The sequence below is a fragment of the Rousettus aegyptiacus genome, unplaced genomic scaffold (assembly GCF_014176215.1).
Source record: "Rousettus aegyptiacus isolate mRouAeg1 unplaced genomic scaffold, mRouAeg1.p scaffold_m13_p_2, whole genome shotgun sequence".
In the NCBI taxonomy this organism is placed as follows: domain Eukaryota; kingdom Metazoa; phylum Chordata; class Mammalia; order Chiroptera; family Pteropodidae; genus Rousettus; species Rousettus aegyptiacus.
This window is the reverse complement of record NW_023416295.1, coordinates 97,566,040-97,590,238: the sequence shown is the minus strand read 5'-3', so window position 1 is coordinate 97,590,238 and position 24,199 is coordinate 97,566,040. Positions and strand designations below refer to the sequence as shown.

At 39.1% G+C, this 24,199-nt stretch overlaps 1 protein-coding gene across 1 annotated transcript in view; it reads right to left on the bottom strand.

Annotated features, from left to right (window-relative positions):
- DYRK4 (dual specificity tyrosine phosphorylation regulated kinase 4) overlaps positions 1-17,594 on the bottom strand; it is a 43,577-nt gene extending 25,983 nt beyond the window's left edge. Inside the window, exon 1 of the mRNA XM_016150132.2 lies at positions 16,946-17,594. Within this exon, the coding sequence (XP_016005618.2) occupies positions 16,946-17,338 (393 nt within the window). The 5' untranslated portion in view covers positions 17,339-17,594. The remainder of the gene's footprint in view (positions 1-16,945) is intronic.
- Between the last annotated feature and the right edge of the window lie 6,605 nt (positions 17,595-24,199).

Below are 24,199 nucleotides of genomic sequence, written 5' to 3'. Positions count from 1 at the left end.
TGTGGAATTTATAGGAAGGTAGCTTCTGGCTCAATAAAAAGGATTTTCTTCCATCAACTACTAATTTGTGCTTTTTAAACCCTTCACAGATGGTCACGGGGATGAATAGCATGGCATAGGGAATGCAGTTAGCATTAATATACAGGTAGAAAACCGGAGGAGAGAAGGAGCAATTAGGGGGATCATTTCATAAGCAATATAAATGTCGAACCAAGGTACTGTATACTTGAATGTAATAAAAAAAAATTGATTTAAAAAAAAAAAGGATTTTCTTGAGCTTTGAGCTGTCCAAGAATGGAACATGAGTTCTTGTGAGATACTGAGCTCTCATCACTGGACATGCCAGAGTCCATTTAATGAGCGTTTGTGAGAAATGTGCATAGAATTGAGGGCTGAGAAAGATGCAATCTCCAAAGTTGCATTAGTAAGATTCATTTAAGTGACCCCTGGAAGTGTGTCTTGAATGAAACCTTCATCCTCTTACAGAAGCAAGACTGAAAACCATTGTATAAAAGAGTATTTCCCAACCTTTGTCACATCATGCTACACATAAAAAATTATATTTGTGTGACAACCTTGGGTAAAGAGAAGCAGCTCACAACAAGGTGCTACCAAACCAGGGTTCTAGGTGCCCCAGGCTTGACCAGACCACTGTGAAGGCCGGTAGCCTCTACATCCCTGCACGCCTACACTTCATGCACTGATACTGTATGTTACACAAGTTTATGAACTTGCTGATTGCTTGTTGTCTCCAGCAGGTACCTCAAGAGCCACATAATGCTCCCATAACAACATTTCATTCTACCATAACATCTCCAAGAGGCAGGAAAGAAGAAAGTGTGAGCTCTCATATTTATGATGGCAAAACAGAATTTTTCCTTTACAGCAATAAGCTTCATGACATAGTTCTATGGTATTTCACTGATTTCTGAGCCAACATAACAAAATCTCTTTAACAGCCTTGAGCTCTGTATCCAAATTTAGAATCCTCAGTGTAAAAAAGGTTCTATTCATAGGGGTACCTAGCATAAGAGGCGATTTCTATGCTGTCACTGGACAGAGCCTGGAGAAAGCCTCTGAAGGGGCTGGGACCTAAAAATACAGGGCATCAGAGGAAACCACCAGGGCCTTTTCAGGACTCCTTTTTGCATTTATCACAGCTCTCAGAGGCTTTCTCAACAACCAGAACTCAACTGTGAAACTCTTGTTTTCCAACTTTTTATATAAACATGTACTGCTTACAATTTGAAAATACCTTTATTTAAAAACAAAAAAATATATATATTACAACAGAGAACTCTAAATGATTCCATGCAATGAGGGAGGTGGGGGGAACCAGAAGGCAGTAACAACAGCAGGGAGCACTCTGCCCCTGAGAGCCTGGAGCAGAAAGAATTAGACTTGAGAAGAGGCTCTAAAGGGACTTGGACTCAGAGCCTCAGAGCATGGACACTGCATGGTGTGGATCAAAAGAAGAGACAGAGACCCCTAAGTTCACAAGTAGCCTCAGGTTGCTAGGATTTTTCCATACCAAGGTCCACATTCAAATATTGGGATTCCCCTGGGGTCTCCAGCTATGCTTGTCATTACAGGGTGATGGACCCAGAGGGTCTTGACACTGCACAAATGTATACCTGGTTAGCCCTGAGACTCAAGTCCTGATCCTGAGTTCCTCTTTCACCTTTCTTGTGTCTCTGTATTTTGAAATGGAGACCCTTGGATTCTCACACCTCTTGTTTTTTCAGGGGGAAAAAATGTTAAGTTCCATCTTACAGCTTTGCAAAATCCAGCTCACCTTTCTCAAATAGAAACTGAGTTCAGCTTAAAAGCTGATTCAGAAGAAGGTGGGAAAGCTGAAACCCAGCTGCCCCACCTTTCCTCACATCTCTTATATTCATAGCTGCAAAGTTGCCAAACTATTCCAATTATTGGTTCCTGTGACTCAAAGGTTCTTCCAGGGATGCTTCCTTCCAGTCTTCCCAGCCAGAAGGATACATGGAATCACGGCATTGAGATGGACTTTAGAGACTCATTCATTCTTACCATATTTACTGAGCACGTCTATGTGCCAGGCAATGTGTTAAGCACAGATTACATGGTCCAGTGGTTTTCAGATTTGCCTGAAAATATTTTAAAGTACAAAATCTCAAACCCGACCCCAAATTTCCTAGTGGCAGGGCCCGGAAACCCATGTTTTATAAAAAGCTCCCTAAGTAAGTTCTGCACAGCTGGATGTGGGAGCTGCAATCTGATGCAATCTCCTCTTTGGAATTAATTTCTCTCACCTCTGAATTTGATTTTCCTTTATGCAATTAATATTGATATCGTTCATCCTAATTTTTTGTGAATTATTATCTCCCTACAATGAGATTCTATGGCAACAAATATTCATCCCTCTATGATATGCCATCCCTTGACAGTGGTCCCTCTGGCTTCATCTAGTGGTGCACACAGAGCTTAGCCTGTGTGTCAGTGTCCATGACATCATCACAAGAGCCTAGACTGACCTGGGGTCACCTCCAGAGGCAATCTTGGATTTGCTGAGTGTCTCAGGATGGGGATGGGGTTTTCATTAAGTATCATTTTTCTTGTTGGGGTAGCAGGATAAACTGTAGGCTGCTCCTAGTGAAGGCTACCTCTTTATACGATGTCACAGGGATGTCTCTTTACTACAAATCTAGATTAATCAACACAAGCCTACTGCAGTAAATACAACCCTCTCACTTGCATCAGTGAAAGTGAGAATGCTTTTAGAAATGTGCAAATTATCATTTATGATTTCTTACCTTGCGAAGCATAATTGTGTGAGAAAGAAGCTATTCCTTTAAGACTCTTTACCCACCATATCCCTAGTTCAGGCACCTATTGCAAGTGTCTCCTAAGCAGTTTCCCTGACCCTCCCACAACCCATTCTCTACCACCTAAATGACTACAGAAGTCAAATGGCATTATCTCGAGGACCAGCCAAGATGGAGTAGAGGTAGAAGCTGTGCATGTCTCCTCTCATAACCACACCAAAATTATAATGAAACTACATAGCAACCATCACTGTGAGTTTCCTGAGGTCTGACTGAACAGAAGTCATCTAACTGGGAACATACATAAGAGATCACCTCAAGGCTGGTAGGAGGAGAGGAGAGGCAAAATAGTCCAGTCTCCCAACTGCGTGCGGTGATCGAGAATCAGGAGGGATATCTTGGTTGGCGAGCCCCCTCCTCACTGCCCCAGGAGCAAGGGGCCCATACTGAGCTCCCCAGCCTATGGGTCCAGTGCTAGGAAAAGTCCACATAACCTCTGGCTGTGAAAAACCAGCATTGTGGCTGAGTGAGACAGAGGGCGACAGGAGTTTCAGGTGTTCCTCTTAAAGAGTCTACACATGGACTTACTCAGCGGTGGACTCACTCACTCTGAGCACTAGTGCTGGGCAGCTGCTTGAGGAGTGCCAGGGACATAGAAGGAGTAACTGAATTGTTTGGTTTTAGGGTAAGGGCTAGAGGGGCAGCTTTTTCCCAGACGGAAGTGCTGGCAGTATTCATTGTTCCTTGATTGAGCTCTCCCCCCTCCTATAGTACAGATACAGGCAACCACCATATCCAAGTCCCCATCGACCTGGATAACACAAGTTTCTTTGCCAAGTAATTCCCTGAGACTCTGCCTTTTCTAACTTGCAGGCCCATTCAAGGTGCCTCCAGTGGTTTATTCCATACAAATGGCCTTTCTTGGCTTATGTTGTGGATTTTCTTAAACCTCTCAAAGGCTCACAAAACTCAAAGAATCAGCAGCTGGACTTGGTGTGCTTTGTACTTTTGCCAAGCAGCACCAAGCCCAGCACCACCCAAGGCTACATCTGAGGAGGAAACACCCGAAGAACAGACTTGGCAGGCAGCAGAGTCCTGCAAAAGTGAATCCTGCTCCATAGTGTCAACCCTTCACAAGGTAATCCTCACAACTGATCAGCTCAAGGGTCAAACTCTCCCATCAAAGTGCAAACAGCAGCCAAGGCTCAGCTACATCAGGAGGGCATACACAATCCACACAAGGGATACATCTTGAGCACCTCGCTCAGGTGACCAGGGAAGACTGCGCTACTGGGCCCCACAGGACATCTACTACATAAAACCACTCTACTAAGACCAGGAGACTTAGGACCTCTACTTAGCACATAGAAATAAATACAGGAAGGCAACCAAAATTGGGGAGACAAAGAAATATGTCCCACATGAAAGAACAGAATAAAGCTCCAGAAAAAGAACTAAACAAAGTGGAAACAAGCAATCTACCATGCAGATTTCAGAACACCGGTTATAGGGATGCTCAATGAACTTAGGGGAAGAGTAGATTAACTTAGAGAGAATTTCAACAAAGAGATAGAAAACATAAAAATAGAGATGGAAAACATAATGGAACCAATTAGAAGTGAAGACTACAATAACTGAGATGAAGAGTTCATTAGAGGGAATTAACAGATTGGATGAAGTAGAGGGTTGAATCAGCTGTTTAGAGGATGAGGTAAGAGAGTACACCTAATCAGAACAGCAACAAGAAAAAAAAATCCAAAAAAAATGAGAATAGTTTAAGGAGCCTTTGGGACAACATCAAGTACAATGATATTTGCATCACAGGGGTACCAGAGGGAGAAGAGAGAGAGCAAGAAATTGAAAACCTATTTCAAGAAATAATGGCGAAATAATGACTGAAAACTTTCCTAGCCTGGTGAAAGAAATAGACATATAAGCCCAGGAGGTACAGAGAGTCCCAAACAAAATGAACCCAAAAAAGCCCACACCAAGGCACATCATAATTAAAATGCCAAACTTTAAAGACAAAGAGAGGATCTTAAAAGCAGCAAGAGAAAATCAATTAGTTACCTACAAGAGAGCTCCCATAAGACTGTCAGTCAATTTCTCAACAGAAACTTTTCAGGCCAGAAGGACTTGGCAGAAAATATTCAAAATGATAAAAAGCAAGGACCTATAGCCAAGGTTACTCTACCCAGCAAACCTATCGTTAGAATCAAAGAACAGATAAAAAGCTTCTGAGACAAGAAATGGCTAAAGGAGTTCATCGCTACCAAGTCAGAATTACAGGAAATACTGGAAGAACTTTAAGAAGAAAGAAAGAAGAAAAAATATGCATCAAAAATATGAACAAAGAATGGCAATAACTATATCAACAAGTACTTCAAATAAAAAATAATTAAATGCTCCAATCAAAAGATAGGGTAGCTGAATGAATAAGAAAACAAGACCCTTATATAGGCTGCCTACAGAAGACTCATTTCAGGATTAAAAGATACACAGACTAAAAGTAAAGGGATGGAAAAAAATATTGTGCTGGGCAGAGTAAGTCAGATAGAGAAAGAAAAATTGTATATGATTTCACTTACATGCGGAATCTGAAGAACAAAACAAACAAACAGAAATAAACTTATAGATACAGAGAACATTTTGAGGGTTACCAGATGGGAGGGAAATTGGGGGAGTAGGTGAAAAAGGGGGGAAGGGATTAAGAAGTACAAAATTGTAGTTACAAAATACTCATGGAGCTATAAAGTATAGTATAAGGAATATAATCAATAATGTTGTAATAACTGTGTACGGTGTCAGAGGGGTACTAGATTTATTGGGGCGATCACTTCATGAGTTATATAGCTGTCTAATCACTATGTTGAACACCCGAAACTAATATAATATTGTATCCTAACTATAATTTAAAATAAAAATTATTATAAATAAATAAATAAATAAATAAATAAATAAATAAATAAATAAATAGAAATTAACATCAGCATCTGATCTTGTTTCTTAAATGTCCTCAGTGATGTCCCAGGGCATAGAATTTCTGGTATACAAAACCCTCCCAGTCTTGTCCCTTGTCATGTACCTGTCCCTGCGCTTTTAGCTCCAGTAATTATGAACGACTTAGAGTTTTCAAACACCATACTATTTCATATCTCAACACTTTTACTCCTGCTATTTCTTAGAATACGCTCCCATACCCCACCCCATCCCTATTTCCACCACTCCAAGCCCCTGTCATGTACCTGGTAAATTTTCCCACATTAGAACCTCAGCCAAGGTACCATGTTCTCCAAGAATCCTCTGTAACCATCCTTCTTGCATTTATAACCCTCCGTTACCCTGCACTTTGCACTTGTTCCAATCACAGCATCTGCAAAAGTTTGTTGCATAATGTCGTTTTACATCTGCCTTCCTCTGCCAGACTATAAGACTCTTTAATAAAATATCCAGGTCTCATCTGAGAATCCTGAAGTCTAACATGGTATCTCACACATAGTAGACACCTAATATTTGTCAAAGGAAAGAAAGAAAGGAGGGAGGGAGAGACTGAGAGAGCAGGAAGCCCTAGTACTTGTCCTCAAAGATTTTAGACGGCTCTAAGCCACCCTGAGAGAAGTTGAGCTATGACTCCAGCATATTCTCTTGGTTGGTAGTCCACCCTTTCCCAGGTATAGCCACATTCCCACTCTAAGTGACTTCCACTCCCACCAAGAACCAGTGCTCTCCTGCTCCCCAGTGTGTCTTTTTGGAACCCCCTATCTATACCCTCTTCTCAAAGGCAATTGCATTTTCAAAGAGAATTCTCAGAAGAAGAAGCACTTTATCCCAAATAAATGAACCTCTACTCAAAGAAGACTTTCTAGCACTGGGAAACTAGATTAAAGAGATGATTCATTTTAGAAATAAGAACTTTGCAAATTCTATCAGGCAGGAGACTCTTCCCATGAGTCACACTGGCATGTAACTTCTGTCAGAACAGATGTAAAATCTCCAATCCTATGTCCTGCACAAGTATCCTCTCCCCAGTGCCATTCTGCCTTCTCCTTCTCTATTTTACATTCTCATCATGCCAACCCCTGACCCCTAAGATGTACAGTTAACGCATCGGTCACAGGGGAGTACATTTCCTGTCCCTTCACTCTGAGAGCTAGCTAAAGGATAATAGTTCTGGTCCCTAGAGCAGAACCCAAGACACATGGCCTCATCTTATTACCTGGGACAGAAACCTGGATGTCCTCATCTGTAAAGTTTAGGGCTCTCAGCAAGCATCAGGGTTACCTGGTTCCGTCCACCTAGGCCACCCAGCCTTTTCAGAAAGGCATACTTCCATCAAACTACCCCACCTCAATCATACCTCGCAAGCTATTTTTAAATTTTTTTTCCAGCTGGCTCCTCCTTGTCTCTTCCTCTTCCGCATTTAAAAGAAAAATCCCAAGTGCCTGGTCAAGGTTGGAAGGGCAGAAAAGGCTCAAGTTCTGTGATATCAAATCACAGCTTCCTCCTCATTGGCTTCATAATCCCTTCCCAGAGGCCAGAACAACTGAGCGTTCAAAACAAATGCAGTAAAGTAGGGAGAGGGGGTGATGAGGAAAGAGAAGAGAAATCTCTGGGGATTCTCTAAAGAACAAACAAGTTCAGTGATTTGGCCCAGCAGGGCACCTCAGAGGTCTGGGAGAATGGGGGAGGTTCCCAGTCTCCTCGCAACCCCAGCTAAAGCATTAAGCTACCATATACACAGGACTTAGGCAAATAGCAGCATCTCTCCTACTGCCTCTTCTAGCTAAAATTCTGACTTTAAAGCCCCTTTGCTGTACATGAGGAAACCCATGATGCCTAGCCAGAGGGGAGCGGCCTCCTGATTACACTTGCAGCCAAGGGTGGACCCTGGAGACCTATTAGCAGAGTGAATGTGGACAACCACTTGGGAGGACAAGGTTTTCGTCGTCTCACTGATGCATGTATTCCCTGGGATCCTGCCCACCAGGCTATTCCCCTGGTGACGGTGGAGGAAGGAGACCCTGGCTGTCCTTAGAGGTTGAGGGAATGACAAAAGCATAAGCCTGTAAGCCCAGACACTTGAAGCCATTTTCTAATGCACTCTATGAATGGCCTTGGTGGAGATACTTTCCCTTCTGGACCTCTGGGCATAGAGCTTGGAAAATCATGATGCTAGAAGCCACCTTAGGGAGTCTGTAGTCAAATGCCCTCATTTTATAGATGGAGAAAAAGAAGCTAAGAAGGCGTCCAAGTGACTTGTCCAAGATAACACAACAGTAGCGAACCTGAGTCTAGAATCTATGCCCTTAAGTGCCCTTCTACTGTATTGTGCTGCCATCATAAAATCTCCTCTGACCTCTTTTTGTTCTTCCCTGAAACTGGGTGTGAAGGGATTATAAACACTTCCCCTTCAAAAGTCTTTAATTAAATATAAGGTCATGCTTTTATTGGGATGATACTTGGATATAGTTGACAATAAATAGAAGTTCTCAGGAAGTAAGTGCTTATTGTAAATTAGTTAAATAAATTAGATACCAAATTCCCTATAACAGAAGGGGATTTGTGCATCATGTGGAAGGACTAAGTAGATGATTTCTAAGGCTCTATTCCCATTGATTTAGATTTATTCTATGTGTTTGCTCTGTTATTCTTTCTTCCTGAAATGCCCTCTCTGCAGCTCACCATGTGGCACCCTTGCTTAACTCCAGGGTGCATCATTCACTTGAGAAAATGTGAATTATTAGCCCTGTAACTATGCCACTTGATAGGACTGCATAGCTGACTGGCACATCAGTGAAGCATGATGTTGGGTCTAGGCATTAGCCAATGACTTAAGAAATTTTCTCTAGGTTCTCAGAGAACTTTGTTTCTACCTTACTGAGTCCACTTACCATGCCTCATTGTCACTTATCCATTTACATGTTTATGTCTCCCACTAGACGGTGCATACTAAACAAGAAGGAGATGTATACTGTTTATTTTTTGTACCCCAGAACCAAGAACAATGTTTGAGTTGGCTCTCAGTAAACAATTGTGGGATGATTTATGAAAGAATTAATCAGTCAAGGGTCTTTAAGTCTTCACAGGATATTAAAAATATAGAGAGAGAGTTTAGAGTCACAAAGACTGACTAGAATTCTTGCTCTGCTACTTGCTACTTGTATTACTTGGCAAGCTATTTACTCTCAGATTGTTTTATTTTCTGAAAACAAGACTATTATCCTCATAGTAAAAAAAAAAATACATAATACACAAGGAAACAAGGTACTGTAAGTTCTGGCAGAAACTATAGACACCAGAATAAGATGCTCCTCAACTCAAAAAGTCCAAATATTGAAATTATTGGGTAAAAATTACAAAATAATGATGCATAATATGCTTTTAAAAATAAGAAACTAGGGGGTGGCTCCATAGTGTAGTGGTTAGCACATTTGCTTTACACGCAGAAGGTCCCGGTTCACACCTCAGGTGGAACCACTAACCATACCCTGGGTGCGCCAGGCCCCAGGTGCACGCTGTGAGCATGTTTACACGTAGCTAAAGAAAGAATTAGTGAGCTGGAAGAGACAAGTTTGAAGAAATTATCCAGCAAGCAACACAAAGAGATAAAGAGATGAAAAATATGTTCAGAAATTAGAAACATGGCGGATAGAGTGAGGTCTAGCATATGTCTAAATAGAGTTTCAGAAGAGAGAGAACATGGCAGACATAAAGACAAAACAGCTCAGAGAATTTTTCAGAATTGATAAAATACAAAATTACAAAACTTTTAGAAGATATATCTGCACAGTTTAATGACAGGGATATGATCTGAGAAATCTGTCATTAGGCAATTTCACTGTTGTGCAAACATCATAGAGCACCTACACAGACCTAGATGAGATAGCCTACCACACACACCTGGGCTATCTGGTGTAGCCTATTGCTCCTAGGCTACAAAACTGGACAGTATGTTACTGTACAAAACAACACTAGGTTAAACCAAGGATAAGAGAAAATGATGCAATCGAAAGACGTGGTAAACACAAGATGAATGAGGCTGCTGCCAGCATAACATGGCACACTGTTTTACAGCAAATTTTTTTATAAGTACAAACAATATACTCTAAAATAATAATAAAAAATTAGTAAATACATAAACCTCTAACATATTCTCTTATTATCATTATCAAGTATTATGTACTATACATAATTGTATGTGCTATATTTTTATATGGCTGTCAACACAGTAGGTTTGTTTACACAAGCATCACCAAAAACATGTGAGTAATGCATTAAGCTGTGACATTTCAATAGCTATGACATCACTAGGCAATAGGAAATTTTCAGCTTCATTATAATCTTATGGGATCACTATCCTATCTGCAGTTTGTGATTGGCCAAAATATTGTTATATGACACATAACTGTATCTTTATGATTTTAAAGTAGGGAATGATTTATTAAAGACAAAAAGTTCATATCATAAATTTACCTACATTTAATTAAGTACTTCTCTTCATCTAAAGACAATATAGAGACAAGATTATAGGAAGGTTGCAGGATACAAGATTAACGTACAAAGTGAATTGCTTTCCTGTATACCAGAAATGAACAATTGGAATTTAAAATTAAAAAGACATCATTTACATTAGCATCCCCAAGAAATTGGAATACTTAGGTATAAGTTTAAGAAAATGTGTACAAAATCTATATAAGAAAAATTATGACATTTTAATGAAAGAAATCAAAGAAGACATAAATAAATGGAGAGATTTTCCATGTTCATGGATAAGAAGACTATCATGTTAGTTCTCACTGAAAACTATAGGACATGGATAAAAGAAATTGAAGAAAATACAAATATATGCAAGAATATTCTGTGCTCTTGAATGGGAAGAATTAATATTGTTAAAATATCCATATTGGAGCATTTGAGATCTTGTTCCCCAGCATATATCATCAGTTCGGCTCAAATAAACTCTTATAAAAATTCCCTAAGGAAAAAAAAATCTCCAAACTACTTAAAGCAATCTACAGATTCAGTGCAATCCCTATCAAAATTCCAATGACATTTTTCTCACATAAATAGAACGAACAATCCTAAAATTCGTATGAAATCACAAAAGACCCCAAATAACCAAAGCATTCTTGAGAAAGAACAAAGCTGGAGATAAAACGGGAAAGAACACACAGGGGACTTTTTTCTTAAACTGTGTGTTGGATATACATAAGGGCATTCATTATATTATTATTCTTTAAACCTAACACATATACTTAAATACTCCTTTATGTGTTCTCAACATTTAATAATAAAAAATAATTTTTAAAAACATTAATGAATTATAGAATAAAATCAGAAGCCTGATTTCAGCTTTTATTAGCAGAATTAGATAATAATAAGCGAGATTTTTGCTTTATCTCTTAAGGTCTCAGTTTCATCCTCTATAAAAATGGGGGTGATGACTACCTTAACATTGTTGAAAGAAACAAATGTAAAAAGCTAAACTCATATCGGAGTGGGAGTTGTAATTCTAACATCCCCTCATCCTCACCTCCAGTGTCAAACAGATAGACTCCATTTGTCATGGCTCAAGGAAGCTTTTAAGAGAAGTTATCTATTCTCCCTCGTCAGTTCTAGAACTCAGAGATGCTCCCTCACGCTGCTTGCTTCACATCTTGGTCATAGCAATTGAAAGTAAATTCAAGTCTTTGTTTTCCAAACTGAGAGCACCAGTGGGAATGCAGAACAAAGGAACTAGTACTAACTATGTAGATCTCAGAGGGAAGAGTGGGGCCCTACGAAAGATGGGAAAAAGAATGTAAGTAGTCTCCCTCAGAATCCCAAACGTATCCCAAACACAGATATTATATTGTTTTATATGCCTATTTTTCGTTGAGCCACCAATTCTAGATTGGCAGTTTGTAGTTATATTTTAAATGTTTTAATGTTTAGTTCTATAACCATTATAAGTTCTTCTAGTCTGAGCCTTCCATTTGCATTTAAAAGGTGAATTCATTACCATAAATAATAGCGAACCACACAAAATTTAGGCAAAACTGGCAATTGGAATCTTTGCTCTTTGTTCTCTCTTCAGTTACGTTGACTATGCATTCGATTCCTTTGCAATACCAAATGATTAGATTGCTTGTTTTTCCTATGGAGTAATGATGAAATGCAGAATGAGAATGAATGACTCTCAGATACCTACTCTTCTACTGTGGGATGCTCATTAATAAACCTGTCACCTTTCTGTTAAATGGAGAGAACCGGGGAAGGTAAAGCAGCCAATATTTATTGGACTTCCAGTATCTGCTAGGCAGCAAGTTCATCTTACATCATTTAATCCCACCACAATCAGGGGATGTAGGAATAATTATTCCAGTTTCACAATCAGCCAAGAGTTAGAGAAAATAATCTAACCAGGGTCTCACAGGTGTTTATTTTAATTTTATTTATTTACTTTTAACTCCTACAGCACCTGCTCTTCCTAGATGGTCTCCCATCCAAGTACTAACCAGGCCTGACCCTGCTTAGCTTCAGAGATTAGAAGAAATGAGTCATGATCAGGGTGGCATGGCCATAGACTCACAGATGGTGTTTAAATGGGTGTTTGTCCCTGTGTGACAGAAAGGAACTTTTAAAAACAAAAATTTGTTTTTAAAGAGTTTATTTGAACCAAACCGATGACATATGCCAGGGAGCAAGATCTCAAATGCTGCATAGAACAACAGTTTTGTAGCTTCTTTTATACATTTGAAATAAAAGAGGGGATATAAGAAACATTACTTGGAGGTGGGAGAAAGCATGGCAGGGATTAGATTATAGGATAATTAACAAGAAATAAACTTAAAAAAAACTTTTTAAAAAATGTCCATGACTCCTAGAAATTCTGATTTCAGTGGTGTTTAATACCTCCCCCAGGTGAATGTAAATATACAGCCAGGGCTGAGACCACTGATCTAGTTCAGACTAAACTCTTCACCACTGAGGAAAATTATTGGTCATTATTGCCGTTCTCAGCATGTTGCTGGCTAGCTGGTCTTTCTACAAAGAATTCCAATTTTAAGCTACATGAGAGGTTTTGTTTTGTTTTGTTTTGTTTTGTTCTGTTCTGTTTTGCTCTCCACTGAATCCCCATTACCTAAGACAATGCTTAAAATGAGTAGGCACTTAATGAGTATTTGTAAAGGAAATAAGCAAATAAACACTTTCTTGATTTTTATTTCACAAGTACACATCAGACTAATCTGTGCCAGGCACTGTCCTGCCTTCTGGAGATCTAGCACTGAGCAGACCAAGAATATTTTTCCTGTTAAGGAGCTTCTATTCAAGAGCGGCAGTGTCATGTAGTAATATAAAACAAGTCACATGTATAATTCCAAATTTTCTAATAGCCACATTAAAAATGTAAAAAAGACAAGTGAAATTAATTTTAATATATTTTATTTAACACACTATATTCAGAATACTATGTTAACATGTAATCAATATAAAATGATTGACATACTATAAAATTTATCAAATTATTAAAAAATAATAATATTTTGCATTCTTTTTTTTTACCGAGTCTTTGAAATCTGATGTGCATTTTTCACTCATAGCACATTTCATTCCATTTGAACTAACCCCATGTCAAGGGATTCAGTCTCATGTGGCCCCAGTGCCTGCAGTATCAGACATTGCAGTTCTAGAAGGTGAAGTAGACAATAAACAAGTAAACAAGCAGATATATAAATAGAAGGGTGGTGAGGGAAGGCCTGTTTAAGAAGGTGGTATCCAGCAACTGAATGACTTAAAGGACAGAAGAGAAATAATAGAACAAATCCTAATCTTCCCTTGTTGAAAATAGGAAATGCGTCTAAAGCACACTTTAAAATACACTTTGTAGCACCTACTCATCAATTGTCCGGAAAATTGTAAAGAAACACCCTAAATTAACAGAGCTCCCTTCCCCAGGCCTCCCAGATCCTTCTCCTGGTATGGCTGAACCTTACACCCTGCAGCTCTGCTAGCTGCTCCAGTCCCAGAAGCGGGCTGCGAGGTGAGGCAACATTCTTTTCTTTCAATAGTTACAGAAGAGCCAAATATCTTCCACCTTACTAGCTGAGATAACCACGCTTCAGAGGTGGTATGTTCCTTCTGCCAGCATTTGAGATAAACTATAACATGAGAGCATATTCCTGAAAGGCAGAGAGATCCTGTGTAATTGAGAGCCACGATCGGAGTTCTGTGATCCTTGCTAGCTAAGCTGAAAGGTTGGGGACTCTCCACAGACATCAAAGACAAAGGTCTCTCTACGGTAGATGAAGTTTTAATGTTTTACCATGTTTTGGTCAAAGGATTAGGGGCATTTTTTAAAAAATCATATATTATCAAACACTATATATTATTACATTAATATAATCATACGTTACTATTACGAATATTGCTAATTGTATGTTATTTCATCTTATAGTAAGACCTGTTGTCTTAAAGCCAGGTGAAATAGATTATTTAAAATCACATTTAAAAAACTCCCTCAGCTGAAACACTACCCAAATCCATCTAGAAAATATTTAAATATTTAATTATTATTATAAACATTGTGTTTATAACATAGTAAATATCATAAAATAAATACAAATTATTATTAATTTATTTAAATATCTAAAATAACTTTTCAACACCTGCTTGGGACAGTTGATATGCTGAGATCCATAGCTCTCTCATCTTCAATGTTCTTTTAGATGAAACGATTATAATTCATTCTTTTCCTCCTCTAATTAATATAACTATCCACCAAAAACCAAAGTTTCATGTCCTGAGGACAGCCATTGTCTTGTTTGCATTTCCTTACTTAAGCCTATTCAATTCAATTAGATGAGAAGCCCATTGGGAAAAAATAAACAGATGGTAAAAAGACATTTATGTATGGCCCATCAGAATAATTACCAATATGAATACAACAGTTATATTTAATAGTATTTTTAAATGATATTGTCAATTTGCCAGCACTATCATAAAATACAACATGAATGAATTTATCTTCACTATGACTTTTATTGTATTTTTGACAATTCCTGTCACTGTAACTGCAACAGAAATTTGGTTTCCTTAAAATTAATATAAACATATTAAGAAATTGCATATGACAGCATTTAACAGAGTTGACATTACTTGGCAAAGAGGCATGGATAGAGTGGTTAAGAATATGAGTTTGCCTTGCACACCGTTAGAGCAAATGAAAATTAGTACCGTCACTACGGAAAACAGTATGGGGTTTCTCAAAAAGTTAAGAATAGAACTACAGTATGATCCAGCAATACCTCTTCTGAGTATTTACCTGAAAAATATAAAAATACTTATTTTTAAATATACATATATACCCCTATGTTCATTGCAGCATTATTAACAGCAGCCAAGACATGGAAACAACCTAAGTATCCTTTGACCAATCACTGGATAAAATAGACGCGGTACATATATAGGATGGAATACTACTCGACCATTGAAAAGATGAAATATTGCCATTTGTGACAACATGGGTAGATCTTGAGAGTATCATGCTAAGTGAAATGAGTCAGATGGAAAGAACAAGAACTGTATGATTTCACTCATGTGAAATATAAAACAAAAAGCAACAAACAAATGAAACAAACCAGAACAAACTCATAGATACAGACAACAGAACGGTGGGTGCCAGAGGGGAAAGGGGGAAAAGGAAGTATGAAGCAGGTAAAGGCGGTCAAACATATGGTAACAAAAGGAAACTAGACTTCAGGTGGTGAGCATGCGATAGAGTACACATATGTCAAATTATAATCGTGTACATTTGAAAATTATATAATGCTATTACCCAATGTTACCCCAATAAATTTAATATTAAAAAGATTAACTACAGGAAAACAAAAATACGGGTTTGACTTCAGTCCTCCGCTCAGTGGTTTATGGCCATGACTAGTTAACTTCACTTGTATCTCAGTTTTTCCATCGGTAAAATAGGGATATGATAGTACTTGTTTCTAAGGTTTATCTAAGAACTCACTAAATGTGAGCTCAAGCAATTAAAAAAAAAGTTGCAAAACTTATGATGGTTTTGCTAAGTAAAATTATAACCAAGACCATTCTGTTTCTGTTTCCATAATATTTAAAAAATTTGAACTAACCGAATGTTATCTTTATGTTATCATGTTTTGCTATAGATTTACTATTTCAAATATTGTGTATTAATTTTTGTTTTATTGAAAGAAATGTTCTAGGTATTAGTACATTTTGTACCCATGAATTGCAAAATAAATGTTTTTGTTGTATATGCTGATGGCAGAGGTAGGGGTGGAAAACAATGGACTTTGTATTAAGGTCCATTTTATGAGTTATAACCCTGAGGGTGAGAATGCAAGGGTTAAATCAGAAGCACTGCTTAGAAGAGGTGACCTAAGAGTTATAATTTTAAGGAGGTGGCTTGTGATCTACAGAGAGGAGAATTTTCACCAAGCCTTTGGTAGGCTGCTAAACTCTAGCTCTCCCAATAAATAAATGATGCAGGCAGAATCCAGAAAGTCAAACCTGAATCTCTGGGCTAAAGTTTGCTGCAAATTTTTCAGAAGAAAAATCCCAAAGAATATGATCTTTTGAGTAAGTTGTGGAATCCAAACTGAGGTCCTTAGATTAAAAGTTATACCTGATTTAGAAATTGATTTTATAGATGGTAATTGCAAAGTTACCACATCACAATATTACCTTCAGTGCTGTGGCATTTCACTAGTTTTTGAAACAGAGTAAAAAGAAAGACATCATGTTCGTGTTAGTGGGAAAAAAGCAGATCTTTTCTGGAAATGTTTTTGCATGCTTGTTCAGAACCATTCCAGGAGACTTCCATTATGGTTCCAGAAATATAGAGCAGAATAAAAGACACTAGCCCAGGGCCTCCACAAATACAAGTCACCTGTTCAATTAAGGCCTTGCAGTCCTGAAGTTCATAAAACTGAACTCCTGCCCTCCTGCCAGTTCCCCCCCAAGCCTGCCCAGTCCTGGCTCTGCAAACTAGCCTGGTCCTCCCATACCTTCCTTCCCCTCATCTTGTTGTCAAAGGTGCTTGGGACACAGCAATCTCCAATGGGTCCTGGGTCCCCAAGTCTTCATGATGATGCCATTCTCTTCCCCCAATTAAATTCCAGGATCCTTACCTTCACGAAGCCGAGATTTTCTTTCTTTCTTGTTTTCAAATTTGGGAAGGATGTCAAACTGCATTTTCTTGGCTTTTTAGCATCCATTTTAGTCCTGCAGAAGAGAGAGTAAAAAATAAATTGGCAGTAGAAACAAAATATAAGTAATGACCCCAATGCCCAGGGAAGCGAGGAACATAGGCAGGCTTGGAGGAAGAAAAGTGTCAGGTCTAATAGCAGTGCCTGAGCCTCTGCTGCTCCTTTTGTTTCCTTTCTGGTGGCTGATGAGGTAGGGAGAGGGGGCATCTTGGCATTAGTCTTCAAGTGCTCAGGACAGAGGGAGACAGGAGCCAAGGAAGAAAGATGAGCTAATGAGGTGGTAAGCAATTTAGAACACCCAGTGAGAAGACTCATTTCCCTTTGCTAGCTTCAAAGTAAACCATTCTCTTGCAACAAACACCATTTTTCCTAAAATATAGATATATTAGTTGTCACTTGGTCGCTTAATGACTATAGAAAAAGAAAAGGGGGAAATTGGTAGAAGTGCTGTTCCTGGATCTCATTTGGTCATTTTTGCACCTTCTTCATTCATAGCACACCTCTACAAATAATTAACTCATTGCAAGTTGAAAAAATTAACTTGCAATAAGTGTATGGAATCAAGTTAAAGTGGTAATTTATGTAAGCAGAAGTTAGTGTCCTGGAGGACTCTCATGCTACTAGTATACTCCTGTTACATTAGCAGACTACAGCTGAGTCTCCACTTTGTGTCTTGGAAGTCCCCTTTCAGCCCCTAATACTAGAAAGAACCAAGAAATTAAGAATACATGAAATGGGGACTGAACAGGAACTGATGAGAATGTTATCACAGCTTCTGTAAATCATTCCAATGGTAGGTTCTTACAGACACAATGATAAACAGTAACAACATCACAGTTTTGAAGTTATTCAGAAGACTGAAGACAAGTCACGCCAACAGTTATTGGAGCATAATGTTGAAAAATCAGAGATTACTTTTCTATATGTAATGAGTTTAAAAATATGCCACAGATATATTATGGAATATGACACAGTCATTTTTAAAAATGAGATAAAGCTTTATGTATGTCCATAATACATTGAGTAAAAAAACAGAAAAATATGTATAATCCCATATTTATTTAAGAAAAAAATAACAAGATATTTTCATGTCTTTATCAGGCATATTGAAAGATCTAGAAAATAAACTATAAAAAGTTTATTGAGACATGAAGCTGGAGGAAGTAAGTGGGAACTTTAATTTAAACACACACTCATACACAATAATATGAAAAAATGTTATGCAAAGGCAAACAAAAAGTAAAAGTCGCTTCCCTGCAAAATGATCACAGTTTCATTTCTTCCTTCCCTTCCTTTTTACAAATATTTGCTGAGACAATTCCTCCGATAAGCTAGACATGGCCTCTGCCCTTAAGGAGAGCTCGTTATTTAGGAGAGACACACGTAAGCGGGTCATTAGAGTGCACATTGTCATGCAGTCCTATAGGCCTGTGCAAAGTGTTAATGCAGCGCCCTTCAGGATGGTGACTGAGTATGTTGAAAAAGCTTAGGAAGTCCTCACACCTGAGCAGAGCTGAACAGTCCTTGAAGAATAAAACGAATAGGCATGGAGTCAAGGGTAGATGGATGAGACTGTGCAAAGCATAAAAGTACAAAAGAGGGTTGCTTTTTACGGGAACTTCTGGTTTAGTTACTGGACACCAAAAGAGGAGGTAAGATTGTAGAGTCACATAGTCCATGTACGGCATTAGGGCATATGTGGCTATTCCAAGGGTGACAAGGCCAGATCTGTATTGTAGGACCATCTCTCTGGTGATATCATGGAGCATGGTTTGGAGGAGCCCAGGTAGGAAGTTATCTAGATTACCTAGACAACAGATGATGAGGTCCTCCACCAAGGCAATGACAAGGAGGACAGAGTGGAAGGATGAACTTGGGAGTAATTTTGGAGACAGAACTGGTAGACTTTGACCATCAATTCAGCATGGGGTTTGTAAAATCCAAACACTAGGGTGAATGAATACAATTTTTCCTGCCAAAGCTCTGTGTCAAATGTTCCCTCCATCTACTTCACAAGGAAGTAGAAGATAATGAAAGTTGATGTGCATCTTTCCAAGGAAGCGGAGCTCTTTCTTCTATTCAGTTTTTGTAGCTTTGTCGGTGAAGAGAACCTGACATCCAAGGAAGATGCTGAAAAATCTTGGAGTCCACTTTCAGTGCCGTCCCAGACAGATTTTGAGTGAGTCACTCATCTTCTCTATACTGTGTCCCCATCTGTAAAATAATGAACTGGACTAGATGACCTCTAATTTCCCTTCCAATTCTAAGCTTCTTTGATTATAATTATATTAAATTCTGCCAGATTGGGGCAGCGGGGAGGGGGTGGGGTAGGGGGAGGGTAGGGAGAGTTCTGTTGTGACTTATTCCACGAATTCTCTCCTTTGGATAATTTTCTGGTTACTAAAGACTGTTTTAAGCCTTTCTTAATACATTCACTCTGGCTTTCACTTAACCCGTTACACTTAACCAACACTCAAAGAATCACAAATGCCACTTTTTATCCACAAAAGATGTGGTGAGCTATGTAGGAAAGGAATTAAAATATGTTGTTTATACCTGTTGTGTGAATAATGAAAAATAATAAATAAACTCAGTTTAGCGCTAGACTGAATATGGCTTTGAGAACTGAAACCAAAAAATTTCTCCTATAGTTTTACACTAAGATCAGAGTTTCCCTACCAATTTATACCAGCCTCCTTTCTCTGAATTTCAACACTTTCGTGTATGGGAACCATTTTGTTACTTGGCCAATAACTTTAGTATTGGTTATATTAGGTGTATATATTTTCATCTCATCTTGATTGTAAGTCTCTTGGGGAACAGGGATGATGAGCTTGTATTTTAATTTTTTATATTTCTTATATGGTTGAGGACAAGGGCTTGTCTATTGAAAGCTCTTGGTACAAATTTGTCAAAGAAAGAGAAATCTAAGATAAATTCATCAAAAAACTTCAGGCCACCAACTATGTGCCAGGTACTGTGCTAAGTATGGGGAATTCAAAGATAAGGAAAACAGAATCCTTGCTTTCAGGAGTTCAAAGTTTGGTGGGCAAGACCCATAAGCAGTAGAGCCAGTATGTCACCATGTGCACAGTATTTCATGCATAATACATTATCTGTGTATACCAAACTTCAGTGCCCAGAAAGGAAATATCTCTTTGAGATTTATCCATTATTATTTCAGCATTTCTACTGCAATAGTCAGTACTTTGACTTTTATTCGCTGGGGCCCTAACTTTGATGCAGAAATTGTGCCCATGTAAGATGTTCAGAGATTCCCTTTGTATTTCTGTTAACGGTAGATAATGTACTTAATGTATTTGTTACTCTCTCTTCTGCCAAAGGGAAGGCCCCAGCCCCCTGCAATTCTCCTTAAAACTCTTCATGGTCCACAGATTCACAGATCCTTAGGAGCTGGAGGAGGTTTTGGAGGCCTTCTCACCCATTTTTCTACCCTTGGCTATGTAGGAAAGGAATTCAAATGTTTTGTTTATACCTGTTGTGTGAAGAATTCCTTGACAGGAATCCTCTTTAGAGCAGGGGTAACAGTCTGTGGCCTGTTAGTTACCAGGCTGCACAGCAGGAGGTAGTGGGTGAGTGAGCGAACCTTCATCTGTATTTGCGGCCACTTCCCAGCGCTAGCATCACTGCCTCAGCTCCACCTCAGATCATCAGACTTTAGATTCTCATAGGAGCACTGGTTGGTCCCTAGTGCCAAAGAAGGTCGGGACCACTGCTAGAGTATCCATGGGGATCAGTCTCTGCTTGAATGTATCCATGGGGATCAGTCTCTGCTTGAATATTTGTGACAAGAGCCCATGGTTTTTCCAGGCACTCCATTTCACACCCAGCTGTTAATTTACATATGGTTAGTACTCAGTAAATGTTGGTTAGAAGAAATGATGTTGAGCAACATATCCTCCGCTGATACTTATTATCCTCTCCAGAGTAATGACAACAAAAAAATCTGCCCTCTCTTCTACTCAAGAGTTCTTAAACATTCAGAATAGTGGCTTTTTGCCTTCCCAGCACCTACTAATCTCCAGGTATTCAGCGGTTTTATTTCAAACCCCTCATATAATAGAGAATCTAAGCAGAATAGAGACAACCTACTGTGACTGTCTCTCTCTGTTTTCTAGTTTTTTTTTTTATGATCTCTCTTAAAGTGGCTACAGTTTCTAGCCTAGATTATGTTATGATCAATGCTCAGTTAGGCAGTGAGACCTTAACATCTCTCATCTATCCGGTCACTATATTTCTATTAATGTACCCTAGACCAGTATTTACTCTTTTGAGTTATCACAACACACTCATGTTGCAGACAATATGGAGTTGGAGAGGAAATCTTTCAGGGAAGAGTGGCTGGAACATTCTTAGAGACTCTCTTCAGCTTTGTCATTACTCTCTTGATAAGGACTAAAACAAAGAAAGGAAATAAACTCAAATCACAGAACCAATTAGGCACAGTCCATGTTTGAGGAATTCCATAGAACTCTTGGATTTTATGCACCTACTACATGTAGGTGATTAAATCCCTTAGGCAAGACTGGTCACAGAGGACACTTACATTTGTCCTTTCATAGTTAGAACTTTCCATTTAAATAACCTCACACTTTCGCCAAGTCCTTTTAAGCCTGAACAGTGAAGTTCGAATTAAGATTGATTATCAGTCATTTAAAATATCAGAGGAGTCACAAGTTATCTAGCTAAGTCCTGAATTGGCTGGTGGCCTTTTCAAACATAGCAAATACCACAAATTAACTAGACTTTAAAAAATTCCCCAGATCTGCACCATTCATCTCCCTTTTAAGGAAAATAAAATTGCTAATACTGGGAATTACCCCAGGGGGCCAGTACCACGTGAGAGGCAAATGTTGCTCTGGATGTACAATTCACACACACCTAAAGTGCTCTTGTGTAAGGGCTGGGCTCTGGTTCAGCTCGGAGGCTTGCAGTGTTTGGGGCTGGGTGGGAATAGGCTACTATCAGTCAGATCCTCATCAACATGAGGCAAATCGTGGGGACTCACTTTTGACAAAAGATGATGAAACATCCAGTGCAGATAAAGACAGGGGAAGAAAGTTTTGAGCCCCAAGTTGTTGGGGGCAAGGATGGCAGCATTTTCAGAGTAGGTCTTATGAGTTCTCTAAAATCCATCTCTCCCCACCCAGCAGTCAGTCTGTCAGCGATGCGACGTTCCATTAACAGTTTATCGATATTGGATTGTGAGGATGCAACTGTTCAGGTCAAAATCTAAAATTGTACCCGCCTTCTCTCCACACTCACATGCCCTGTTCTACCTTTTTGTATTCTGTATACCTTTCATTCTCCCCGCTTCCCCTGTCTCCTTTCCCATTGCCTTAAGAAGCTCCTTCCCCTCCAAGGGCCGCTGGGATCCGGCAGCCTCAGCCCCGAGCAGGATCACTAGCCCCGCGCCCTCTCTCGCCCTTACTTTGTTCTGGTGTGGGTAGGAGGTGGGAGGAGCTGCATCAGGCTGGCGCAGACTGCCAGGCCCCTGGAGCGGGCTCGGACCAGTAACCTACGAAGTGCAGGTGGAGGACACACCCTCCTCCCGTCACTATAGAAACTATTTCCGCCCTTTTTATGACTTGGGAGCTGAAGACTTAAAGCTCTAGTCCGGTCCGAAACCGCCTTTCACATCGACCAGAAAAAAACACATCTCTTTTCCTCCTCCTTTCTTTCTCTTGCCCGAGTTCTTTCAAGTTTGAGACAAGAACTCAGAGGACAGAGATTAGAGTTGACCAAAAAGACCCGACTCCAGAAATTATCCCTCCCCTCACTCTTCAAAGTTTGTGGTTACCGGAAGCTCATAGTAAAAGTTCTGGATATAACGTATTCATTAAATGAACACTTTCTGAGCACTTAACTCTGCACTAGGTTTTAAAAGCAGGACAACTAAGGAAAGTTATAGTTGAATGATGGTAGTGCGGCCTGGAGGAACACAAAGTGGTCCATGAAGGTAACAGACATCCAAATAAAGGTTTTTGGAAAGAGCGAGTTTGAGTTTTCAAGGACAAGTAGGAATTAGCAATGTAAAGAGGGAAATTATGAGCCAGTCTGAAGGCCCAGGGCCATGGGATGTATTGTACCATGAATGTCAGCACTGTTTGGTTAGCCACATTCAAAATGTCTCATGAACTAAATGGGACAAGGTATGAGTGTGTGGATTTTAAGCAGCGGGGTGTTCAGGCTTAGATTTTATTTTAGAAAACTCCTTCTGGCAATAATGGTAGAGAGGGCAGGCTAGAGTACGTTAAGAATCAAGGCTAGGGTGCCTGTTAGAAGTAGAAAGTGATGATGTTTCAGAATAAGGAACAGCAAGTGGAAGGACAGATGCTTTGAACAACTGAGAAAATGGAATAGAGCTTGGTAACTTGCTGTGAAGGGTGATGCCTTAGGCACTGAAATTTGTGGTAGTGCCATTTACTGACAGAAAAATAAAGGAGGGAAAACATTGGGGGTAGGGGAAGTTTACTGATTTAGCGATGACTCACTAAATTATCAATGGACCAGGCAACAGGTCTTGTGCAGAGCCAGGTCTGGGCTAAAGATCCTGCCTTGGCAGTCACTGTCACATAAGTGACCACTAGAGCTTGAACTAATTTTTTTTTTTTTAAAGGGGGGGTGGAGAATGAAATTACAGAATATAACACTATGGTGGGAGGAAGGGTATAGATGACACAAAAGATTAGAAAGCTACAAAATAATGGAAAGTAAAGGTGCAAAATAATGAAGAGTAGGCAGGGAGATGGGGAGAAAATTAAAGAATACTGTCATGTGAGCCCAGGAAATAAAATACATTATGTATGATGAACAGGGTATATTAGATTAGGTGAGAAAAACATGCACTGCATTTGGCAACAAGAAGGTCATTAGTGCTTTCTATCAGGTCAATCTTAACAAATTTTATGGTAATTTTCAGTAGAAACTATGACATGGAGAAAACAGGTTCATCAAGCCGGTGCCAGATGATTAATCAATGGAATCAGTACCTACTATAGGGTAGGCTCTTAATAAATGTTTACTGTTGAACTGTAACATGTAGAGTATCTCAATACTGTGTAACTGGAAAATATATTTTAGAAAGGGGGTGGGGCTGGGTAGGTGAAGTAGTATACAACAGTATAAAAATATACACTAGAAAAGAACAAAATG